This window comes from Symphalangus syndactylus, chromosome 20 (genome assembly GCF_028878055.3).
Source record: "Symphalangus syndactylus isolate Jambi chromosome 20, NHGRI_mSymSyn1-v2.1_pri, whole genome shotgun sequence".
Classification (NCBI taxonomy): Eukaryota; Metazoa; Chordata; class Mammalia; order Primates; family Hylobatidae; genus Symphalangus; species Symphalangus syndactylus.
In genome coordinates, this window is record NC_072442.2 from 64,443,554 (window position 1) to 64,465,042 (window position 21,489).

The 21,489-nt window shown below is 55.9% G+C and overlaps 1 protein-coding gene across 10 annotated transcripts; it reads left to right on the forward strand.

Annotated features, from left to right (window-relative positions):
- The first annotated feature begins 306 nt into the window (after positions 1-306).
- On the forward strand, positions 307-21,253 carry P2RX1 (purinergic receptor P2X 1). 10 transcript variants are annotated; one of them, XM_063629717.1, is made up of 13 exons: positions 307-1,068; positions 9,049-9,180; positions 11,903-12,050; positions 12,341-12,412; positions 12,867-12,936; positions 13,250-13,346; positions 13,643-13,723; positions 13,931-14,072; positions 17,438-17,565; positions 18,813-18,903; positions 19,290-19,355; positions 19,730-19,831; positions 19,973-21,253. In XM_063629717.1, exons 1-13 carry the CDS (start codon positions 932-934, stop codon positions 20,036-20,038), a joined length of 1,332 nt encoding a protein of 443 aa, XP_063485787.1. In that variant the 5' UTR covers positions 307-931; the 3' UTR covers positions 20,039-21,253. The 10 variants fall into 10 exon arrangements, with proteins under 10 accessions (XP_063485787.1, XP_055113907.1, XP_063485793.1 ...); XM_063629718.1 differs by having other exon boundaries at positions 551-1,068; positions 13,694-13,723; XM_055257932.2 differs by lacking the exon at positions 9,049-9,180 and having other exon boundaries at positions 442-1,068; positions 13,694-13,723.
- Positions 21,254-21,489: the final 236 nt, after the last annotated feature.

The window sequence follows — 21,489 nt, forward strand, 5'->3', positions numbered from 1 at the left end:
AGCAGGCTCGGAGAGGCAAGGTGGCACCCAGCCCCCACAGCCAAGAAGTGGCAGAGCCAGGGGTCTCCGAGGTCAGGCTCTCTCGGCTGGTCTTGGGCCCCCCATGGCACTGTGTGACAGATGTGGTGCTTGCCTTGGCTGGGCACCTGCCACCTCTCTCCCTCTGATGGTGGCCCCGGCAGGACAGGTGGTGGGAGAGGAGAGGTGGGGGATAGAGATGCCAGCTCAGCACTGAGGTTGACTGGGCACAGGCCAGGCTGGAACTCAGAACCTCCTTCCTCTCTGCCCTGCTCGCTGCAGGCCCCCAGGGACGAAGCAGCCAACCCTGGTGCAGGACGGCGGAGGGTGGTGGTGGATGGGGATGGGGCTGGGGATGGAGGTCTGATTCTGGCAGTGGAGGGGAGTTGGGGGAGGCTCCTAACCTGAGGAGACTCCAGCTTCCCCCAGGCCCTGGCCAGAGCTCCATCTTGCCAGGTTTTGCGGGGAGGATAACTTGAGGACTCGGCTGAGAGCTTTATCTTTGCCCCTGTGGCGGGTGGCCTGCGGTTTCCTGCCAACAACTCCTGTTTCCGGAGGCCCGACAAGGCCCACGCAGAGCCAGGAGGGGCAGTGGGGCTGGGCCTGGGTGGCCCCACCAGCCCCGCCCCGTCTATCTTTGGGAATTTATTTGTCCACGGGCGAGGCTGGCCTGCAGTCTGTTGCCTTCCGGGGGCCAAGAGCTGCTCTGACCGCCCAGGGATTCTCTCTCCAACCCAAGTGCCTCCAGCTGATCTCTGCTCCCGTCCTCCGGCCCCACCCGCGCTGCCCTGCTCTTCCTAAGGGGCCAGGAAGCCCCCAGAAGCTCTACCATCGACGTGGGTGGTGGCACCCGGCTCACCCTGAGGGCAGAGGCCGTGCAGGGGGCTCGGTTCTGAGCCCCAGCCGGCCCACCATGGCACGGCGGTTCCAGGAGGAGCTGGCCGCCTTCCTCTTCGAGTATGACACCCCCCGCATGGTGCTGGTGCGCAACAAGAAGGTGGGCGTTATCTTCCGACTGATCCAGCTGGTGGTCCTGGTCTACGTCATCGGGTGAGTCCGGGCCCCTCCCGCTGCCTGCACCAGCCCCTACCCCGAGTCTTTCCTCCAGACTCTGAGATCCCTTGCGTGACACCAGCGAGCCCCTCTTCCTCTCCATCCAGGAGAAGGCCTTCCTGGCAAGCCACTGTGCGAGAATAGAAAATCTTCCCACTCACTGTTGAGATGGGGACGAGGCCGGAGGGGAAGGCCTGCCCCGGGGCCTTCAGTGAACAGGAGGCAGAGTCTCTGGGTTCTGAGGAGCCGGCCCAGTGTTATGGCTCCTTTGAGTGGTTAGTGGTGTCCAGAGCCAGGGCCCCACCAACCACAGCCACTGAATCCTCGACCTCTGACCGCCTGCCAAACCAGGCTACCACGGACACACAGAGGCCATACCCCGTACCCGTCACCCCATATGACAGAGGTTAGAGAGAGGCAGACTCTGCTGCCACCTTCCCTGCCTAAGCGAGGGACATCCAGGGACGTTTGAGGCCCCTGGAGCAGAGAAACCCTCACATACTGAAGACCTGGTGCCTTAGTGCCGGCATGTCAGGCGGAGGACGGAGATCGGTTCTGGTCTCAGGGATGATATAGTTCCTTTCTGGGCATCTCTGGACCTGGCCCGCCGGGCCGGGAGTGCAGAATCAGAGGCAGCGTGGGATGCTCCTGCGGTCTGGTTGTCTCGGGAGCCAAGACAGGCCTGGCAGAGGCTGGCACACTTGTGAGTGTGCATACGGAGCTCTGTGCCTATATGTGTCTGGGCGTGTGTCCCTGGGGCTGGGTGCCCACATGTGGGCACCCTCGTGTGTACATATGGCTGTGCCCATGTCTGCCCTGTGGCCGAGTGTCTGGGTGGCTGATGTGTGTCCCCTGTGTGTGATGCATCTTGTCTACTCACAGTGACTCTGCAGAGGGCTCCTGGAGGCCCCGGGGCCACTGGAGGGGGCTCAGCCCCTGCTGGGCTCCTGGGGGTGCCCAGTAGCCCCTGCCTGCCTTTGCCGTGTGATTCTGAGAGCTCTGCCCTCCCCATTTTTACCGTGGTTCCAAACCAGAACTGCTAAATGGAGTCCAGGACAGGCTGACCCAGGGCCCAAACAAAGACCACGAAGTCCTAGTCCCCCGGAAACTTCTGGCATCCAAAAGAGCCCTCCTTCTGTCCCACCAGTCCCCAGAACCTCAAAGCTGGCCAGGTGGACCCAGGGCCAGGCCCCAGCCTTGGCCTCTCCTCTCTCTTGTTCAGAAACTAATTTGACATCTGTGATGTTGTTTGAGCTTGTGAGGGAAACGGAGGCCCAGAGAGAGTCAGTGGGGTTTCCAGGTCCACAGCAAGTCAGCAGCAAACCCAGGGTTGGAGCTGAGCCCTCCTGACCCCCAGGCCTCTGCTGTGCCTTCTCCTTCCTCACCATCACAGGGGGCTGTGGGTCCTTCCTACTGGGCACTGATGGTGGGATGCCAGGCACAGCACAGGCCGGAAGTCCACCACTAGCATCACTCCTAACCCTCCCTGGGAGAGGCTGTCTGCTCAGGCCCAGCCTACCCTTGCTGGAAGAGGCTGGGGGAAGGCTGTTCTCTCTCTGCCCCTGCGGCTCCCTAGTTCTGCTTTCAGATCTGCAGGTGTGAGGGGCACCAGGTCCCTCCTGCGTGTGGGTCACAGGCTGTCAGCGTTGGAGGGAACCACCCATTCCCAGCCGTAGCCTATGCCCCAAGCTGCTGCCCAGCCGGGAACCTATACCTCCAGTGACGGGGACCTCACTACCGCCCTCCTGCCCGTCTTCCCTCCCAAGACTGTCTAATCAGTTTCCAAATGGATGTGGCCCTTCTAGGTGTCTGTGGGGCTCAGGGCCACAGGGATTAGCCAGGATCTCACAGCTTAGTAAGAGATTAACCAGGATTTGAACCCACCTGCATGGCTCCAAAGTCAGCCTTGATACTCTGGAAAGGACACTTCCTCAGAGAGGGGGCACTGGCCTGCCCACGTCACACAGCAGAGGGTGGAAGGAAGGCAGGGTTCCCTCATCACCAGCAACCCGAGGGCTGCAGGCCCAGGCTTCCAGCGCCTGCTGTCTCTTGCGCCCTCGTCTGGCCACTGCTCAGTACTGCATTGACCTCTCAGCCAGGAACCCACAGCCGCAAACCCAACCCCTGACCCAGCCTGGACTTGGTCTTGGCATCTCCGGGCTCAGCTTCCTAACCGGCCCGTAGGGCACGGGTTGCAGGGGAACCCCCTAAAGTGCACTCAGCTCAGCACTTTGCTGTTTCCTGAGGAGGGCTTTGCTTTCATGTCTGATCCTGTGGGCACTGCCAGGGGGTGGAAAGGAACATGAGAGAAGAGCCAGGCCCCTGTGTCCCAGACACAGGGCAAAGCCTGGGTGGGAGATGAGTGGACACAGAGACAGACCTGGACAGAGGGACAAACGCCGGAGCACAACTCAGACGAAGGAAGGGAGGTCCTGAGACTCAGAAATGGACAGAGTTACTGAGGCTGAGCAGAGAGGCTGAGATGCCAAGAACACAGACTCTGAGGAGGGAAACTGAGGCTGTGGTCTCTGCTAGTCATGCTCCTCCAGGACATCCCAGGCAAGTGCAGGCAGCGAGTGGGCCTGAGACCAGGAGGCTGAGCTGAGCTGACACTCTTTCAGGTCCAGTTAAGATGGTCTTAGTTAAGGCTGGGCGCGGTGGCTCACGGCTGTAATCCCAGCAATTTGGGAGGCCGAAGTGGGCGGATCACCTGAGGTCAGGAGTTTGAGATCAGCCTGGCCAACATGGTGAAACCCCGTCTCTACTAAAAATAGAAAAAATTAGCCGGGCGTGGTGGTGCATGCCTGTAATCCCAGCTACTTGGGAGGCTGAGGCAGCAGAATCGCTTGAACCCTGGAGGTGGAGTGGAGCTGAGATTGCCCCATTGCACTCCAGCCTGGGTGACAGAGTGAGACTCCATCTCAAAAAAAAAAAAAAAAAAAGATGGTCCAGAGCTGTCCCTGAAGAGCTGATGAGCTCTCTGTCCCTGGTGGTGTACAGGCAGTGAGCTGTTATCTGTGACCCAACAGGTCATGCTGGGGCACACTGGGACAGGGTAAGGAGAGGGGTGGTTTTGCTGTAGCATAGAGGAGGTTTCCCAAGGATTTGTGAATGTTGCTTGGGGAGGAAGCCAGGGAGGCCTTCCTGGAGGAGGTGACACACTGATGGAACCAGCCATAAGCAAAGGCCTGGGGGCTGGGGGCTGGGCTGGTCTGCTCTCAGCTTTCTCTCCAGTCCCTCTGGGTCTCTTCTCAACTAAGTCCTCACTCATCCCCTGCGCCTTCACACAGACCTCTTGAAATCACATGTTCTGAGATCTCCAAGTGGAGATCAGAGTGCACCAATCAGGGAGAAGGATGGATAGAAATTATTGCGGGGAGAAACACATCCAGGGACCGTTTCTGCAGCATCTTCTCCATGCCTGGTGCTGTGCCAGGGAACAGAGGTGGGACATGGAATGGAGAGAGGGAGAGGGAGGAACTGAGGGTGAATTAGCCAGACTCCTTTGGTTCCTGTGCCAAAAGCCCAATCAAACAGATTTAAAAGGAAAGGTGGGCCGGGTGCGTTGGCTCACGCCTGTAATCCCAGCACTCTCGGAGGCCAAGGCAGGTGGATCACTTAAGGTCAGGAGTTCGAGACCAGCCTGGCCAACATGGTGAAAACCCGTCTCTACTAAAAATACAAAAATTAGCTGGGCGTGGTGGCACACGCCTGTAATCCCAGCTACTCGGGAGGCTGAAGCAAGAGAATTGATTGAACCCAGGGGACGGAGCTTGCAGTGAGCCGAGATTGCACCACTGGACTCCAGCCTGGGCAACAGAGTGAGACTCCATCTCAAAAAAATAAATAAACAAACAAATAAATGAATACATAAATAAAAGGAAGGGTGGGGTATCCGGTGGTTTATGTAACTGAAAAATCAGTGTGGGCTTCAGACCCGGCTTGATCCTCCGGGATGAAGACACGGGAGGAGTAAGGTTTAGAGGGGAGAGGGGATGAGGAATTCCCGCGGGTCCAGTCTTGGTTCTCAAAAGAAGCTGTCCAGGACCTGTCTCCCTTTCCTGGCTCTTCTTTCCCCTGTGGAGGCTTCATTCCCAGGCAGGTTCTTTGTCGTCATGGTGGTGACGTGACCACCAGCAACTCCAAGCTGACATCTTACCAGCTTAGCCACTCCCGAGGCACAAGAGCAGCTCCTTCTCCAGAGCTCCAGCAAAAGTCTCAGGCTCAACCCTTATTGGCCGGGGTCGGGTCCCGTGCCCACCCCAGAACCAATCAATCATTGTGGTCAAGGAAACGGAATGCCCTGATTGGAGGAGCCTGGTTGCGTGCCCACCCCTTCCAGGCTCTCCTGTCGGGAAATAGAATGTGAACCAAGGTCTTGGGGCGGGAGAGGAATAGAGAAGGTGTCACTGGGACTAGGCTGAAGGGGGCATAAAAGGAGCCCAAGGGAGACGATGTGAAAGGGAGAGCAGGGGCGATGGCGAAAGCCTTTAAACACCGGGCTGAGGCGCCCGGATTTCTTCTGCAGGCAGAAGGGAGCCAAGGAAGGATGTCTAGCAGGGGAGGGCCTGGGGCAGGCAGGGGTGGGTGTGGGGGCCAGAGGCAGGACAGCTGTGAAGAGGCCGCAGGGATGGGAAGGGGGGACGGGGCTGGACCCAAGGCAGAGGCAGTGAGCACGGGTGACAGAGGGCGTCACCCCGGCAGGCCTCACGCCTGGGGCGGCCCCTGCTCAGCTTCTGCCCATTGTTGCCGCAGCACGTAACACCTAGCACAGCCAGAGCTTCTGACGTCTCAAGAGAAGTGGGAAGTGAGATTTATCCATGAAAGAAACCGCTTGGTTTTTAGAGGTTGGTGACGTATTCAAAAAAAAAAAAAAAAAAAAGAAAGAAAAACAGACCGGGTACCATGGTGCACGCCTGTAAACCCAGCACTTTGGGAGGCCAAAGTGAGAGGATCACTTGAGCTCAGGGGTCCAAGACCAGCCTGGCCAACACAGTGAGGCCCTGTATCTAAAAAAAAAAAAAAAAAAATTAGCCGAGTGTGGTGGTGCGTGCCTGTAGTCAGTCCCAGCTACTCAGGAGGCTGAGGTGGGAGGATCACCTGAGCCTGAAAAGTTGAGGCTGCAGTGAGCCACGACTGCACCAGTGCACTCCAGCCTGGAGGACAGAGTGACACCCTGTCTCAAAAATAAATAAATAACAATAAAAATAAAATAATTAAAAACACAAATCATTGGCCTGAGGTTCAATTCCACATTCAGTTAGTCATTCAACACACAGTGTTTATCGAGTTCCTATTATGTGCCAAGCACTGTTCTAGACACTAAAAATACAGAAGTGAACAAAACAAACCAAGATCCTGCACTCAAGGAACTTAACCCAGATGCCCCTCGACTTGTCTGTGGGTTGCATGGGGGCCTCAGGGTGGGCCCCAGTTCTGAGCACATTCCCTCCCAGGCCTGGAGTCTGCTCATGCCCCTCCCCAAGGCTGCTGCTCCCCGACAGCACACACGCCCCATCTGGTCAACTCCTGCCTGTGGCCCATGGCCACACCCTGTGTCCCACCAGCCACCTGGCTTGTCCTCCCAACCCATGCCAGAGCTGCCCCCGCACCTGTACCAGCTCCTCCAGTGTCTCAGCCTTCCCACAACCAGCCCTTCTGGGTCCTTAGATGAAAGCCGAGGGAGGACCAGAAGGACTGGGGGACCCAATGAATGTGGGCATGATGGGGACGGTGACTGTGAGGATGCTGCCCAGGTGTTGAGCCTGGGTGATAGGGTGAGGACAGCACCCTTCTCCATGACGAGGACACAGGGGAACACATTCTAAAGGGAGATGAAGAGTTCAGGTTGATCCAGCTGAATTTCTGTCTGTATAGTGGTTAGTGCTTGGCACGAAATAGATTTCGTAGGCTGGGCACAGTGGCTCACGCCTGTAATCCCAGCACTTTGGGAGGCAGAGGTGGGTGGATCACCTGAGGTCAGGAGTTCAAGACCAGCCTGGCCAACATGATGAAGCCCCGTCTCTACAAAAAATACAAAAATTAGCCAGGCGTGTTGGTGTGCACCTGTAATCCCAGCTCCTCAGGAGGCTGAGGCAGGAAAATCGCTTGAACCCAGGAGGCAGAGGTTGCAGTGAGCCTAGATCACATCATTGCACTCCAGTCTGGGAGATAGAGTGAGACTCTGTCTCAAACAAAAATAAAAGAATGTATCAGGACACCACCACATTGTGAGTTGATCATCTGGACTTAGCGTGGTTTGACTTAGGATTTTTTGAGCTTATGGTGGGCTTATTGGGGGTATTAAGAGCCTTTTTGACTCAGGATGGGTTTATCAGGTTATAGCCCCATCGTAATTCGAGGAGCATCTGTATAAGACCCTTGGGTGCAAGATTTTTGTTTGTTTTGTTCACTTTTGTGTTTGTTTTGTTCAATAGTGTTTGGCACATGAATAGGGGCTGGATAAATACGTGTTTGTTTCTGTTTTTTAGTAGAGACAGGGTGTTACTATGTTGCCCAGGCTGGTCTCTAACTCCTGGCCTCAGGTGAGCCTCCCCGCTCAGCCTCCCAAAGTGCTAGAATGACAGGCCTGAGCCACCACACCCGGCTCATGTTTGTTGAATGACTGAATGTGTGGAATTGAATCTCAGGGGAGAGTGCAGTCTGGAGATAGAATTCTGGGGACACAGCATGTCTGAGGCAGCTCACTCAGGGAATGGGGGCGGATCGACATTGAAAGAGGAATTTGTGAAGGAGGAACAGAGAACAGTGAAAATGGGAGGTTTTCGTTGTATGTGCCCACTGAGTGCCAGGCACTGTGCTAATTTCCTTAAGAGGGACTCATAGAGGCCGGGCGCGGTGGCTCACGCCTGTAATCCCAGCACTTTGGGAGGCTGGCGGGGGGAATCACGAGGTCAGGAGTTCCAGACCAGCCTGACCAACGTGGCGAAAGCCCGTCTCTACTAAAAATACAAAGAATTAGCCGGGCGTGGTGGGGCGCACCTGTAGTTCCAGCTACTCGGGAGGCTGATGCGGGAGAATCGCTTGAATCTGGAAGGTGGAGGTTGCAGTGAGCTGAGATCGCGCCACTGCACTCCAGCCTGGGGGACAGACTGAGACTCCATCTCAAAAAAAAAAAAAAAAGAACTCATAGAAGCTTCCCCCAAACATTTACCTAGATGCTTCCGTCTCCTGGGGCCCAGGCTGAGTTTGTAGTAGGGCCTCACTAAACACTTACTGAGTAAGCAGCACCTTTGACTTAGGTGGCGTCACCTCTGTTTCATTGAGAAAACCAGAGCTCAGAGAGGTGTAGTCTCTAGCCTGAAGCCACACAGCTGGGGAGCAGCAGGGCTGGCACCTGACCCTCAGCCACTCCACCATGTGGCCTTTTCCATGGGAAAGCCACTGGAGAGCCCCAGGACGGGGGATTGCCAATGACACGGTAGAAAGCATGGTGAGGGTTATTTCTGGAAGGGGAAAGGCTTCTGAAGACGCCTGTGTCTGACATCAGGCCCTCTTGGTTGTCTTCCCAGGGTGGTGACGACAAGGCCAGATCAAGGCATGGCTTTGGAGGAGTGGGCCTGGCACCATAGTGATTCTATTATTACTTTTTGTTTTTTTTGAGACAGAGTCTCACTCTGTTGCCCAGGCTGGAGCGCAGAGTGCAATCTTGGCTCACTGCAACCCCCGCCTCCGAGGTTCAAGCAAGTCTCTGCCTCAGCCTCCCAAGTAGCTGGGATTACAGGCGCCCGCCACCACCATGCCTGGCTAATTTTTGTATTTTTATAGAGTCAGGGTTTCACCATGTTGGCCAAGCTGGTCTTGAACTCCTGACCTCAGGTGATCCATCCGCCTTGGCCTCCCAAAGTGCTGGGATTACAGGCGCGAGCCACCACGCCCAGCCCATAGTCATTCTATTATCACCAGAGTTGAGGTCATGAATGCCAGATTTGACCGACCTTTCCCTTCAACCCTCAGGACCAGCAGCTCCAAGGGCAGACAGCTGCACGCTGAGTGCATCAGCCCCGGCGTGTGGGCTCCAGGTGGTTCTGTCTCCCCTCTGTGCTCGCCTCCTGGGAGACACGTGGAAGCCAGTGTTGCTCAGTGGAGGTGGGCTGAGTCCTGGGCTGGGTGCCTCAAGCTTGGGGACACTTGAGACCGCCACTCCTGCAGGCCTCAGCTTCCCTGTCTGTGTTATAAGTTGGTCTTGGGCAAAGATAGAGACGTTGCTAAGCTGTTGGGGCGGAAGGTGCCGAGACGGAGGTCAGTGCCTGTCCTGCAGAGGGGTTCAGGACATGGAGAGGCTCCTCCTCCCCCCTGCATCAGCTCCTTCTGGCTTGCACACAGAACCAGAGGCCTTCCTGGAGGAAGGGCCCAAGGAGGGCAGTGGGGGGATGGGCGATGCCCTCGCTCTCCCTGATGGGGCTGGAGGCAGCGTGACAGACTCAGGACACTGAGGATCAGAGGCCTTTGTCATGCCTCCACCTGTTGCTGTCTGGGACCTGCAGGGGACAGCAGTGACCAAGCTTAGGCTTCGGGAGCATGTGGCTTGGCCCCAGTGCCAAGGTGAGAGGGGGCTTGGAGAAGAGGTGGGTGGGCCATGAGAAGAAAGAAGAGGACATTGGTGGGTGGCCTCCCTGGGGCCTGCAGCAGGGAGAGAGGTGACTCTGGGACTAAGAGGCCTGGAGAGTTCTGTTACCAGATCTGAGCCCTGGGGGAAGGAGAAGGGAGTCCATTGCTTTGAGCTCCCTTTGGACAGGTGAGCTCGGGGTAGGGTAAGGAGTGGAGGGGGATGACACATCTGGCCACAGGTGCACTCACAGATTTGCCCTGCAGGTATACAGCCACACATCCCATACCCCAACACACACACACACACACACACACATGTTACCCTGAATCTCCACAAAGAGTCTTTCCTTGAGGAAGGGGCCACAGCCTGGAGAAGAGTGTTATCCAGGACTATTTCATTTGCAAGCAACAGAAACCAAATCCAAACTGGCTTAAATAAAGGAAGGACATTTATTGGTTTATGTAACGGAAAAGTCCAGAAGTAGATTTTTCAAGTATGCTTCAGGTATGGCTGAATCCAGGTGCTCAAACAACATTGTCAGGATTCTGCCCCTCTCCATCTCCTGGCCTGGCTTTCCTCTAGGAGAGCTTCGTTGTCAGGATTGCTCTCTCCAGAAGCTGGCAAAGATGACTACCATAGTTTTCATCTTGCAGCCGCCCTGCTTAGCCACTCAGTAGACAGGATGTTTCTTTCCTGGCAATTCCCAGAAAAGTCCTGGCCTCAATGCTGAAACTCCTCAGATCATGTGCGTGTCCTTAGATCCGTCACTGTCACTAGGGGGATGGAACATTGATTGGCAAGCCTTGGTCATCTGGCCAACTCCTGGGGAGTTAGGAGGGAGTTTAGCCCCACGGAACCTTCCAGACTGAAAGTGGAGAATCCAAAGGAATAGGACTGCTCAATGCCGGGAAGGCAAGGCCAGAATTTCCCAAGAAAGCTGGAAGACCTCCCGACTGAGCCACTCCCACAGTGCCTCGACCGAGGGGCTGGACTCTGCAAGCCCTCGAGGACCACCTCCCTGCTCTGTTTTCCTCGCTGTGTCCCAGGGTGTCCCAGCATGGCTGGATCATAATAACAACTAATGTCTATACTGCATTCATTCTGTGCCATCCCCATTCTGAGTGTTTCTACGTGTATGAACTCACTCACTTGATCATTACAAGAAGTACCATTGTTGGCCGGGCGCGGTGGCTCATGCCTGTAATCCCAGCACTTTGGGAGGCCAAGGCAGGCAGATAACGAGGTCAGGAGATTGAGACCATCCTGGCCAACATGGCGAAACACGATCTCTACTAAAAATACAAAAAATTAGCTGGGTATGGTGGCACGTGCCTCTAATCCCAGCTACTCAGGAGGCTGAGGCAGGAGAATCGCTTGAACCAGAAAGTAGGAAGTTGCAGTGAGCCGAGATTGCGCCACTGCACTCCAGCCTGGGCGACAGAGCGAGACTCTGTCTCAAAAAAAAAAAAAAAAAAAAAAGAAGTACCGTTGTTATTCCCATTTTATAGATGAGGAAACTGAGGCACAGGGGGATTGACTAGCTTACCGCAACTTCCACAGTAAGTAGTGGAGCTGGGATTTAGACCCAGACTGTTAGGCATTGAAGACCATATTCTCAGCTTTCGTGCTCTGCTGGGACCTCCGGAAGGAGGAGCACCCTGGGAAGGATTGGGGTCCGAGAGGCTTGGCCTCCAGGCCCCAGCAAACTCTGTTCTTGGAAAAGGATCGGAAAGAGTATTTGAATTAGCAGTTTCTTTCTTTCTTTCTTTTTTTTTTTTGAGACAGAATTTTGCTCTTCTCGCCCAGGCTGGAGTGCAATAGTGCGATCTTGGCTCACTGCAACCTCCGGCTCCTGGGTTCAAGCGATTCTCCTGCCTCAGCCTCCCAGGTAGCTGGGATTACAGGCACCCACCACCATGCCACACTAATTTTTGTATTTTTAGTAGAGACAGGGTTTCATCATGTTGGCCAAGCTGGTCTCAAATTCCTGACCTCAGGTGATCCGCCCGCCTCGGCCTCCCAAAATGCTGGGACAACACGCCCGTCCTGAATTAGCATTTTCCTAGTGAAAAGCACCGTGGAACTTCAGGCCCCAGCCAGCAGGGGGAGGCAGGGGAGGCTGTCCTGCCTCTAGCCCAAGGCGGGAGCTGTAGGAGCAGATGGTGGCTCAGGGGCACATCTGGGGAGGGCACGGGAAAGCGTGTGACGGGTTCAGCTGGTGCCAGAACCACAACTCCCCCTCTGTCCCCACCCGCACAGGTGGGTGTTTCTCTACGAGAAGGGCTACCAGACCTCGAGTGGCCTCATCAGCAGTGTGTCTGTGAAACTCAAGGGCCTGGCCGTGACCCAGCTCCCTGGCCTCGGCCCCCAGGTCTGGGACGTGGCTGACTACGTCTTCCCAGCCCAGGTGAGCTGGCTCAGGGCTGCACCTTCCCCTCACAGGGCCTGTCTCGGAGCTGGGTGGGACTCTGTCCCACGTCCCTGTGGGACCAGCCCAGCTCCTCTTTCTCTCTGGACCTCTGTGAATGCGGGGCAGAAGCAGCCTGGTGATATCACCCCATGTTGGTGGCAGGGGGTGTGGTGGCTGCTGCGCGTCCTGTGGGCTCTAGGGGCCTCTGCTGGAGCAGCGGTGGGGCCCCTGGGGCTCTTCTCCCAGCTCCCAGCCCACCCCACCCTCCCCCTGCCCCTCACTTCTAGGGGGACAACTCCTTCGTGGTCATGACCAATTTCATTGTGACCCCGAAGCAGACTCAAGGCTACTGCGCAGAGGTGAGGACTTCTGCCCGCCAGCCCCCTTCTGGGACTCACAGGGGAAAATGATGTGCAGAGAAAGTCTCCAGGGGCACTGGAGAGGAAGCCAGAGAGGCTTCCTGCAGGGGCCGTGGTGGTGGAAATTGGGGCACATATTCACACACAGCAACTGTCAACCCTTGCAGAGCTGAGCCTTCCCGTCCAGCACACGGTGTACCAGGCAGGGTGCCGAGACTTCATGCCCACCCCCACCGCCCAGCTGACACTGGCAGTGGGCGGCTGGGCATGAGCCCAGGGGGCGCCTCGGCAGAGCAGCGTGGGGGGAAACGGGGGAAGGAGGCTGTGAGCAGGCGTCACTCCAGAGAGGTCTGAGACTCTGCCCCACGCTCTCCCTAGGGCCCTGGGGGCGGGAGGGGCTCTTCTCAGGACCCCACCCAAGGGGCGTGGGGCCAGCAGCTTTCGCCTCCTCCAGCACCCAGAAGGGGGCATATGCAAGGATGACAGCGGCTGTACCCCTGGGAAGGCCAAGAGGAAGGCCCAAGGTAAGGTCAGCCTCCTCCTGTCCCTCCACGGTCCCCCGGCTGTGGGCCCTGGCGTCCTGCAGGCCCAGCTTGGCGCTGACCTGCCTCTCCCCACACCCCTCCCGCTGAGGCGGCCTCCGGGAGGGACTCCCTCCTGCCCTGTCCCCTCCTCCCCGCAGGCTTGGCCTGCCCCTCCCGGACCCAGCCACGTTTCTGTCCTTGGCTCCTTTGCTTGAGTGGCCCGTCACTGGGAGCTCCTGGAGAAGGGGTCTGGGGTGGCCTCCTCTACACCCCAGTTTAGTGCAGGCACCCAGGGTTTTCTCTCTGGCCCCAGGCATCCGCACGGGCAAGTGTGTGGCCTTCAACGACACCGTGAAGACGTGTGAGATCTTTGGCTGGTGCCCCGTGGAGGTGGATGACGACATACCGCGGTAACACTCTGAGCTTCCAGGGAGCTAAGAACAGGGTCCCAGGCCAGACAGAGGGGGGCCTGGGTCTAGAAAGGATCTTTACCCCTTTTTCTGACCCCACCCTCACCCCATCCGCGCAACCTAGGCTGAAGATTCCCCTGGGTCCTGGCCACGTTAGAGCATACCCACCCCTCCACCGGCCCAGGGCTGCAGGCGGGTCCCGGAGGCTCGGCCCACCCCCTGCTATGCCAAGCTCTGTGTGGGACACACACGGGGCCTCCTGGGGAGGGGCGGTGAGTGAGTGTGGTGTCCTCCAGCCCTGCCCTTCTCCGAGAGGCCGAGAACTTCACTCTTTTCATCAAGAACAGCATCAGCTTTCCACGCTTCAAGGTCAACAGGTGCGTGGGAAATTCGAGCAGAAATGCAGGCAGCTGGCTGGGGCTGCTCCGGCAGCTCTCAGCTGTCTCTGTCTCCCTCCATTCCTGCTGGCATGGAAGGCATCAAAGGGGCATTGTGGAGCCTGTGAGGGGTCCCCAGGCTTTGGGGCGTGGTGGGCACCCTCCCGGATGACACACAGCTGCTGTCAACACCTTCCACCCCCATAGGCGCAACCTGGTAGAGGAGGTGAATGCTGCCTACATGAAGACCTGCCTCTATCACAAGACCCTGCACCCCCTGTGCCCAGTCTTCCAGCTTGGCTACGTGGTGCAAGAGTCAGGCCAGAACTTCAGCACCCTGGCTGAGAAGGTATGAGGCATGGTGCCAGGCAGGTGGGGAGGGCTGGGCCGCACGATCCTGATAAAGGCTTTTTAGGCCCAGTTCATCTTCCCAAGTCTCCTTGGTGAGGGCTGAGTATATGTATGGGTCTGTCCCCTGATACTGGGGCCCCCTGAGGGTCGGATCCGTGTCTTCAGCAGGTCCTGGCATGGAACTGGCACAAAGGAGGTGCCCAGAATGAATGGATGTGGGCAGACCTTGTCATCTGGATATTTGTTGATGTCCTGCTTTAAAAAAAAAAAAAAAAAAAAAAACTAGATAAAAGCAGCTTGGTCAGGTGCGGTGGGTCATGCCTATAATCCCAGCACTTTGGGAGTCAGAGGCCGGTGGATCACTTGAGGCCAGGAGTTCGAGACGTCTGGCCAACATGGTGAAATCTCCTTCTCTACTAAAAATGCAAAAATTAGCCAGGCATGGTGACATGCGCCTGTAATCCCAGCTACTAGGGAGGCTGAGGAAGGAGAATCACTTGAACCCGGGAGGTGGAGGTTGCAGTGAGCTAAGATTGCACCACTGCACTCCAGCCTGGGCAATGGAGCAAGACTCCATCTCAAAAGAAAAACAAAAACAAAAACTAGCTGGGCGCAGTGGCTCACGCCTGTAATCCCAGCACTTTGGGAGGCCAAGGTGGGCGGATCACCTAAGGTCAGGAGTTCAAGACCAGCCTGACCAGTATGGTGAAACCCTGTCTCTACTAAAAATACAAAAAAATTAGCCAGGCGTCGTGGCATGCGCCTGTAATCCCAGCTACTTGGGAGGCTGAGACAAGAGAATTGCTTGAACCTGGGAGACAGAGGTTGCAGTGAGCTGAGATCGCACCATTGCACTCCAGCCTGGGGGACAGAGCAAGACTCTGTCCAAAAAAAAAAAAAAAATACAAAAATTATCTGGGTGTGGTGATGGGTGCCTGTAATCCCAGCTACTCAGGAGGCTGATGCAGGATAATCGCTTGAACCCAGGAGGTGGAGGTTGCAGTGAGTCGAGACTGCGCCACTGCACTAGTCTAGCCTGGGCGACAGAGTGACTCCGTCTCAAAAAAAAAGGCAGCCTGAATCCTATAGCCTATGGCCCTGCGAAATCCTGTGCCCTGGCATCCTCGCAGTCACCTGGGATTCTGGAGAAGCAGTCCCTATGAGCACAGAACTAGCTGACTGGGTTCAAATCCCAGCTCTGCCCCAAACGAGCAGTATGAACTCAGACAAGTCTCTTAACTTCAGTGGGTCTGAGTTTTTGGACCCACCAAGGGGGGGCAATAATGGTGCCAGTCTCGTGGGGTTGTCCCGAGGGTCAAGTGAGTTGACGCAGTATGCCTGGCGTGCCTCACTGCCTGGCACGTGGGAAGCCCATACACCTGGCAGCACGTGTTCCTTATTAGTCCTGCCCTTGCAGTTGCCTATTCAGGAACGAAATCATCCCTTTTCTGTGATGTTACCAAAATAACCCACCACGACACATTTGTCTGTCTACAAGGGAGGTCAGCAAACTTTTTCTTTCAAGGGCCAGATAGTAACTATTTTCAGCTTTGCCGGCTATATGGGCTCCGTGCCAACTACCCAAGTCAGCTGTGGAAGGGCGAGAGGGCAGCCACAGACAATATGTGAACAGTGGACCTGGCCATGATCAGGCCCGTGGGCCTCAGTTTCCTGACCCCTGGAGGGGGTTGACGCCGGAGCAACACATGTGCTGAATGTTAGACCTCCCTGTTCCTAAAAATCTCCGTCATCGGGGCCGGGCGCGGTGGCTCACTCCTGCAATCCCAGCACTTTGGGAGGCCGAGGCGGGCGGATCACGAGGTCAGGAGATCGAGACCATCCTGGCTAACACGGCGAAACCCTGTCTCTTCTAAAAATACAAAAAATTAGCTGGGCGTGGTGGCGGGTGCCTGTAATCTCAGCTACTCAGGAGGCTGAGGCTGGAGAATCGCTTGAACCTGGGAGGCAGAGGTTGCAGTGAGCCGAAATCATGCCACTGCACTCCAGTCTGGGTGACAGAGCAAGATTCCGTCTCACAAAAAAGAAAAAAAAAAATCTCCCTGCCATCTTCAACTTGGAACTTCTCAGTAACTAGGCTCCTGGCAAGTTGCCCAGCTCCCTGCCCCCTTCTCCGACCACCTCTTCCAGCTCTTCTCCTGTTGCTCAGCCTATCTCCACCTGTCCCATTACTTGCCCCGCCCAGCCCAGAGGAGCTTCGCTTTCTCAAACGTTTTCTTCCCAGTCCAGGTCTTTACAGATTCCTTCTTTAATTAATGCAGTAATTGTTTGCTTGCCTCCCACACTGTGACCTGTGCCAGGAACTCAGGAGTTGATGATGAATGAAACAGATAGCTTCGACCTCCTGGAGCTTACGGTCTTGGAGGAGATGGGTTAATACATAATCACATTAAATAAACTTAAGATTATAAAGTGAGAAATGTTCTCAAAGAAAACACACGAGTGAAACAGAAGTGAATAACTAGGACATATCTGGGCTACAAGAGCAGGGCGAAAATAAATAAATAAATATGAAATGGTCAGAGAGCTGGAGTGTGGAGGGTAATGGGAGGGAAGGCTAGTGAGGGTGACAGGACCTCTACCCCAAAACAGTTTCTCAGTATCTTTTCTTAAATAAAAAATGTTCAGGTTTTTTTTGTTGTTGTTGATTTTTTGAGACACAATCTTGCTCTGTTGCCCAGGCTGGAGTGCAATGGCATGATCTCGGCTCACTGCAACCCCTGCCTCTCAGGTTCAAATGATTCTCCTGCCTCAGCCTCCCAAGTAGCTGGGATTACAGGCGCCCGCCACCATGCCCAGCTAATTTTTGTATTTTTAGTAGAGACAGGGTTTCATCATGTTGGTCAGGCTGGTCTCGAACTCCTGATCTCAAGTGATCTGCCCACCTCAGCCTCCCAAAATGCTGGGATTACAGGCGCGAGCCACCACACCTGGCTCCAAAATGTTCTGTTCTTGAGAGAGTGCTAGTACCAGCTGTGAGATGGGTTTTTTGTTTGTTTTTGTTTTTGAGACAGAGTCTGGCTCTGTCGCCCAGGCTAGAGTGCAGTGATGCATCTTGGCTCACTGCAACCTCCACCTCCCAGGTTCAAGTGGTTCCCCTACCTCAGCCTACCAAGTAGTTGGTATTACAGGCGTGCGTCACCACACCTGGCTAATTTTTGTATTTTTAGTAGAGACGGGTTTTCACCATGTTGACCAGACTGGTCTTGAACTCCTGGCCTCAGGTGATCCACCCACCTCAGCCTCCCAAAGTGCTGGGATTACAGGTGTGAGCCACTGCGCCCGGCTGAGACAGGAGTTTTTGATCCTGAAATCCCAGATCTTAACTACTTGTGTTCCTGGCAGGGTGGAGTGGTTGGCATCACCATCGACTGGCACTGTGACCTGGACTGGCACGTACGGCACTGCAGACCCATCTACGAGTTCCATGGACTGTATGAAGAGAAAAATCTCTCCCCAGGCTTCAACTTCAGGTGTCTGCCAGGCCCCCAGCAGCACATTCTTCCTTGTAGTCCTGCCGGCTTTTCTACTCCCAGAACACTTCAGGCCTGAGAAAGTGTCCCCAGAGGAGAGCAGAGGGTCCTGGGCAGCTCTCATTCTGCCTGGGTGGCCATGCAGGAAGCCAGCAGAAAGAAAGATATTGAAGTCTGAAATCCCCTGTCCCTGGGTCTCAGACCCCTTCAGGCCCACCCAGCCAGGACTAGCTGGGGAAATTGCTGACACTGGGAGCTGGGGCAGTGGCTGAGCACAGCAGCCCACACCTGTAATCAGGCATCTCGGGAGGCTGAGGTGCGATTGCTTTGAGACCAGGAATCTGAGGCTGCAGTGAGCTGTGATTACACTACTGCACTCCAGCCTGGGTGACAGAATGAGACCCCATCTCTTTTTTTTTTTTTTTTTTTTTTTTTTGAGGCAAAGTCTCGCTCTGTCCCCCAGGCTGGAGTGCAGTGGCGCAATCTCGACTCACTGCAACCTCCCCCTCCTGGGTTCACACCATTCTCCTGCCTCAGCCTCCCGTGTAGCTGGGACTACAGGCGCCTGCCACCACGCCCGGCTAATTTTTTGTGTTTTTGGTAGAGATGGGGTTTCACCGTGTTAACCAGGATGGTCTCGATCTCCTGACCTCGTGATCCATCTGCCTCAGCCTCCCAAAGTGCTGGGATTACAGGCGTAAGCCACCGCACCCAGCTGAGACCCCATCTCTTACAAATAAACAAAAAGGAGTTGGGGCCAGGCGCGGTGGCTCACGCCTATAATCCCAGCACTTTGGGAGGCTGAGGCGGGCAGATCACAAGGTCAAGAGATCGAGACCATCCTGGCCAACATGGTGAAACCCCGTCTCTATTAAAAATACAAAAATTAGCTGGGCATGATGGCACATGCTTGTAGTCCCAGCTACTCGGGAGGCTGAGGCAGGAAAATCGCCTGAACCGGGGACACGGAGGTTGCAGTGAGCCGAGATCGCGCCACTGCACTCCAGCCTGGCAACAGAGCGAGACTCCGTCTCACGAGAAAAAAAAAAAAAAAAAAAAAAAAAAAAAGGAGTTGAGGCAAGAGTTGAGTACAACTTCCTTAGAATGAGGCCTGGGATCCTGCCCGGGGTTGGGGATGGGGCTGTATTCAGAGACCATTAAACCTCTTGCATCCCTGATGCACTAAGAACTCCAGACCCAAGACAGTCCCCTCCATCACCCTCCTGCCACCTCATCCCTTCCCCAAGGTTTGCCAGGCACTTTGTGGAGAATGGGACCAACTACCGTCACCTCTTCAAGGTGTTTGGGATTCGCTTTGACATCCTGGTGGACGGCAAGGTGAGTGCCCAGCGTGAGGGTGGTGGCAGCTGAGACACATTCTCAGCTCCTGTGAGTACCTTTGGGCGTCTACAGTTACAGACAACCGGAAGTTGGGTGGGTTCATTCAGCAGTTTTCCTTGTAATAACAGATGGGGCATGGGGCATGTCCAGGGCAGGGCTTTGCAACCTGTGGCCATGCCTCCCCCACAGTCTCCTTGGGACCAGGGAGGCAGAGCCAAGGTCAAAACCCAGGTCTACTGACCAGCAGCTGGTGCCCCATGTGGAGTCCGAGGCGGGGACAGTTCACAGCCGAGAGTGGGGAAGTCCCCTTGTCCCAGGTCTGGCCTTTTCCAGCTGGGCCCCTCCCGACGGTTAGCCCTTCTCTCCCTGGGTCCTGTCACCAGGCCGGGAAGTTTGATATCATTCCCACGATGACCACCGTCGGCTCTGGAATTGGCATCTTTGGGGTGGTAAGTGCTGGGGTCACCGGCTCACTGTGCTGGGGTCGGCCCCTCCTCTTCTGCAACTCAGTAGCAGCAAGACGTCCCTCACCCTAAAACTTGACCCTAACTGTCTATCATTTTTGAGCCAGCAGCTGCCCACCCCACCACCTACAGTAGATCTAAGAAAACCAAGGCCCAGAGCTGGGGCAGGACAGAGTTGGGGTGGAACCATCTTGGTCCCCTGAGAGTCCTGCAGGACCTCATCCACCCTCCAGGAAACTGGCCTCCAGCGAAGTCAGATCCAGCCAGGGCCACAACACCAGGGACTGAGGTGGGATGTGGAGGGCTCTGTACCCACCCCTGGATTCCCACGCTGTCTCTGTGCCCTTCCCTGACCCCAGGCCACAGTTCTCTGTGACCTGCTGCTGCTTCACATCCTGCCCAAGAGGCACTACTACAAGCAGAAGAAGTTCAAGTACGCTGAGGACATGGGGCCAAGGGCGGTAAGAAAACCCCCTGAGCCAGGCCCTTCGAAGGCCTCCGGCTCGTGTGTCTGTGTTGCGGGGGCGTGGGGGGGGTGGGGCGTGGGCAGCTGCTTCCCCAGCACTGACTTGTATCCCCCAACCCTTGCACCACATACACAGGATGAGCGTGACCTCGCAGCCACCAGCTCCACCTTGGGCCTGCAAGAGAACATGAGGACATCCTGATGCTCGGCCCCTGACTCCTGACTGGGTGCAGCGTGGGGCTTTAGCCTGGGGCCCTGGTGGGTCCCAGCCAGGGCAGAGGGGCCTCCTCAGGAAGTCTCCTACCCTCTCAGCCAGGCAGAGAGCAGTTTGCCAGACGCTCAGGGTGCATACTCGGAGAGACCTGTGCAAATCTGAGCTCTGGCTCCAACTCCACACCCCCTGAGGGAGCCCTACCCTCAGCGGCTCCTGGTGGGGAAGGGCTGGGGCTGGGCAGGACCCTCCCACACACCTGTGCCCTAGCTTCGTGCTTCTCTCTCTGGACTCTCATTATGCAACCCGCTGCCCCCATTTCTCTAGATCTGTGTTCTCCAATGTGGCAGTCAGTAACCGTAGGTGACTAAATTAAACTAAAATAAAATAGAATGAAACACAAAATTCAATTCCTCAGTTGAACTAGCCACATTTCAACTGCTCAGTAGACACATGTGGTTAGTGGCTGCCATACTGGACAGCTCGGGGCATTTTCACCATCGAAGAAAGTTCTATTAGGCAGCCCTGCTTGAGCCCTGTTTCTTCCTGGCCTTCGGTTTCCCTGGGGAACTTATCGACAATGAGAGCTCCTGGGCCCACCCCAGACCTCCTGAACCGAAAGCTCCAGGGCTGGCCATATGATCTGCATGGATGGCAAACTCCCCAGGCCATTCTGGGACCTAAGTTTAAGAAGTGCTGTCCTGGAACTTTCTCACTCTAAGCTCCTGAGCGGGAGTCAGACTTAGCCCTGAGCCTGCACTTCCTGGCAGGTGCAGACACTGAACAGGGTCTCAAACACCTTCAGCGTGTGTGTTGTGTACTCACGTGCCACACGGTGTCTCAGGCACACAACCCAGTGTACACACCACCTACGTGCACACAGCATCCTTCCACAGTGTGTATGCGAACAGCTTGGGCCCTGCAAACACAACCATCTACACACATCTACACCCCCAAGCACACACACATGGTCTGTGCCATGTCACCTCCATAGGGAAAGGCTTCTCTCCAAGGGTGCCAGGCCAGGACAGCCCTCCTAGCCATGAATCCTTACTCAGCTACCTCGGGTTGGGGTGGGAGCCCCAGCCAAATCCTGGGCTCCCTGCCTGTGGCTCAGCCCCAGCTCCCAAGGCCTGCCTGGCTCTGTCTGAACAGAAGGTCTGGGGGAAGCGAGGGGTGGAGTACAATAAAGGGAATGAGGACAAACCTCTGCCGTCCGTGCTTTCTTTCCAGACCTCTCTGAAACAGTGTGCTCGTCTGTGAAATGTGGGGCTGAGCCGGGCAATCTCTGAGATCCCTCTGGATCTGCCGGTGGGGACCAGTGAGCCGACTCATGCCCGGAGCCCAGCAAGGTCAGCGCTGGGTGGAGAGGTCAGCTCACCTCTGTCCACGGGTTGCCATTTGGCACATCCCTGAACACTGGCACTCTTCCCAACCCTCCA

Coding starts and splice junctions, on each gene's coding strand:
- P2RX1 (XM_063629717.1), top strand. CDS start 932: ATGGCACGGCGGTTCCAGGAGGAGCTGGCCGCCTTCCTCTTCGAGTAT. Junction 13,724..13,930: donor CCACGCTTCAAGGTCAACAG/GTGCGTGGGAAA, acceptor CCACCCCCATAG/GCGCAACCTGGTAGAGGAGG. Junction 14,073..17,437: donor TCAGCACCCTGGCTGAGAAG/GTATGAGGCATG, acceptor TGTTCCTGGCAG/GGTGGAGTGGTTGGCATCAC.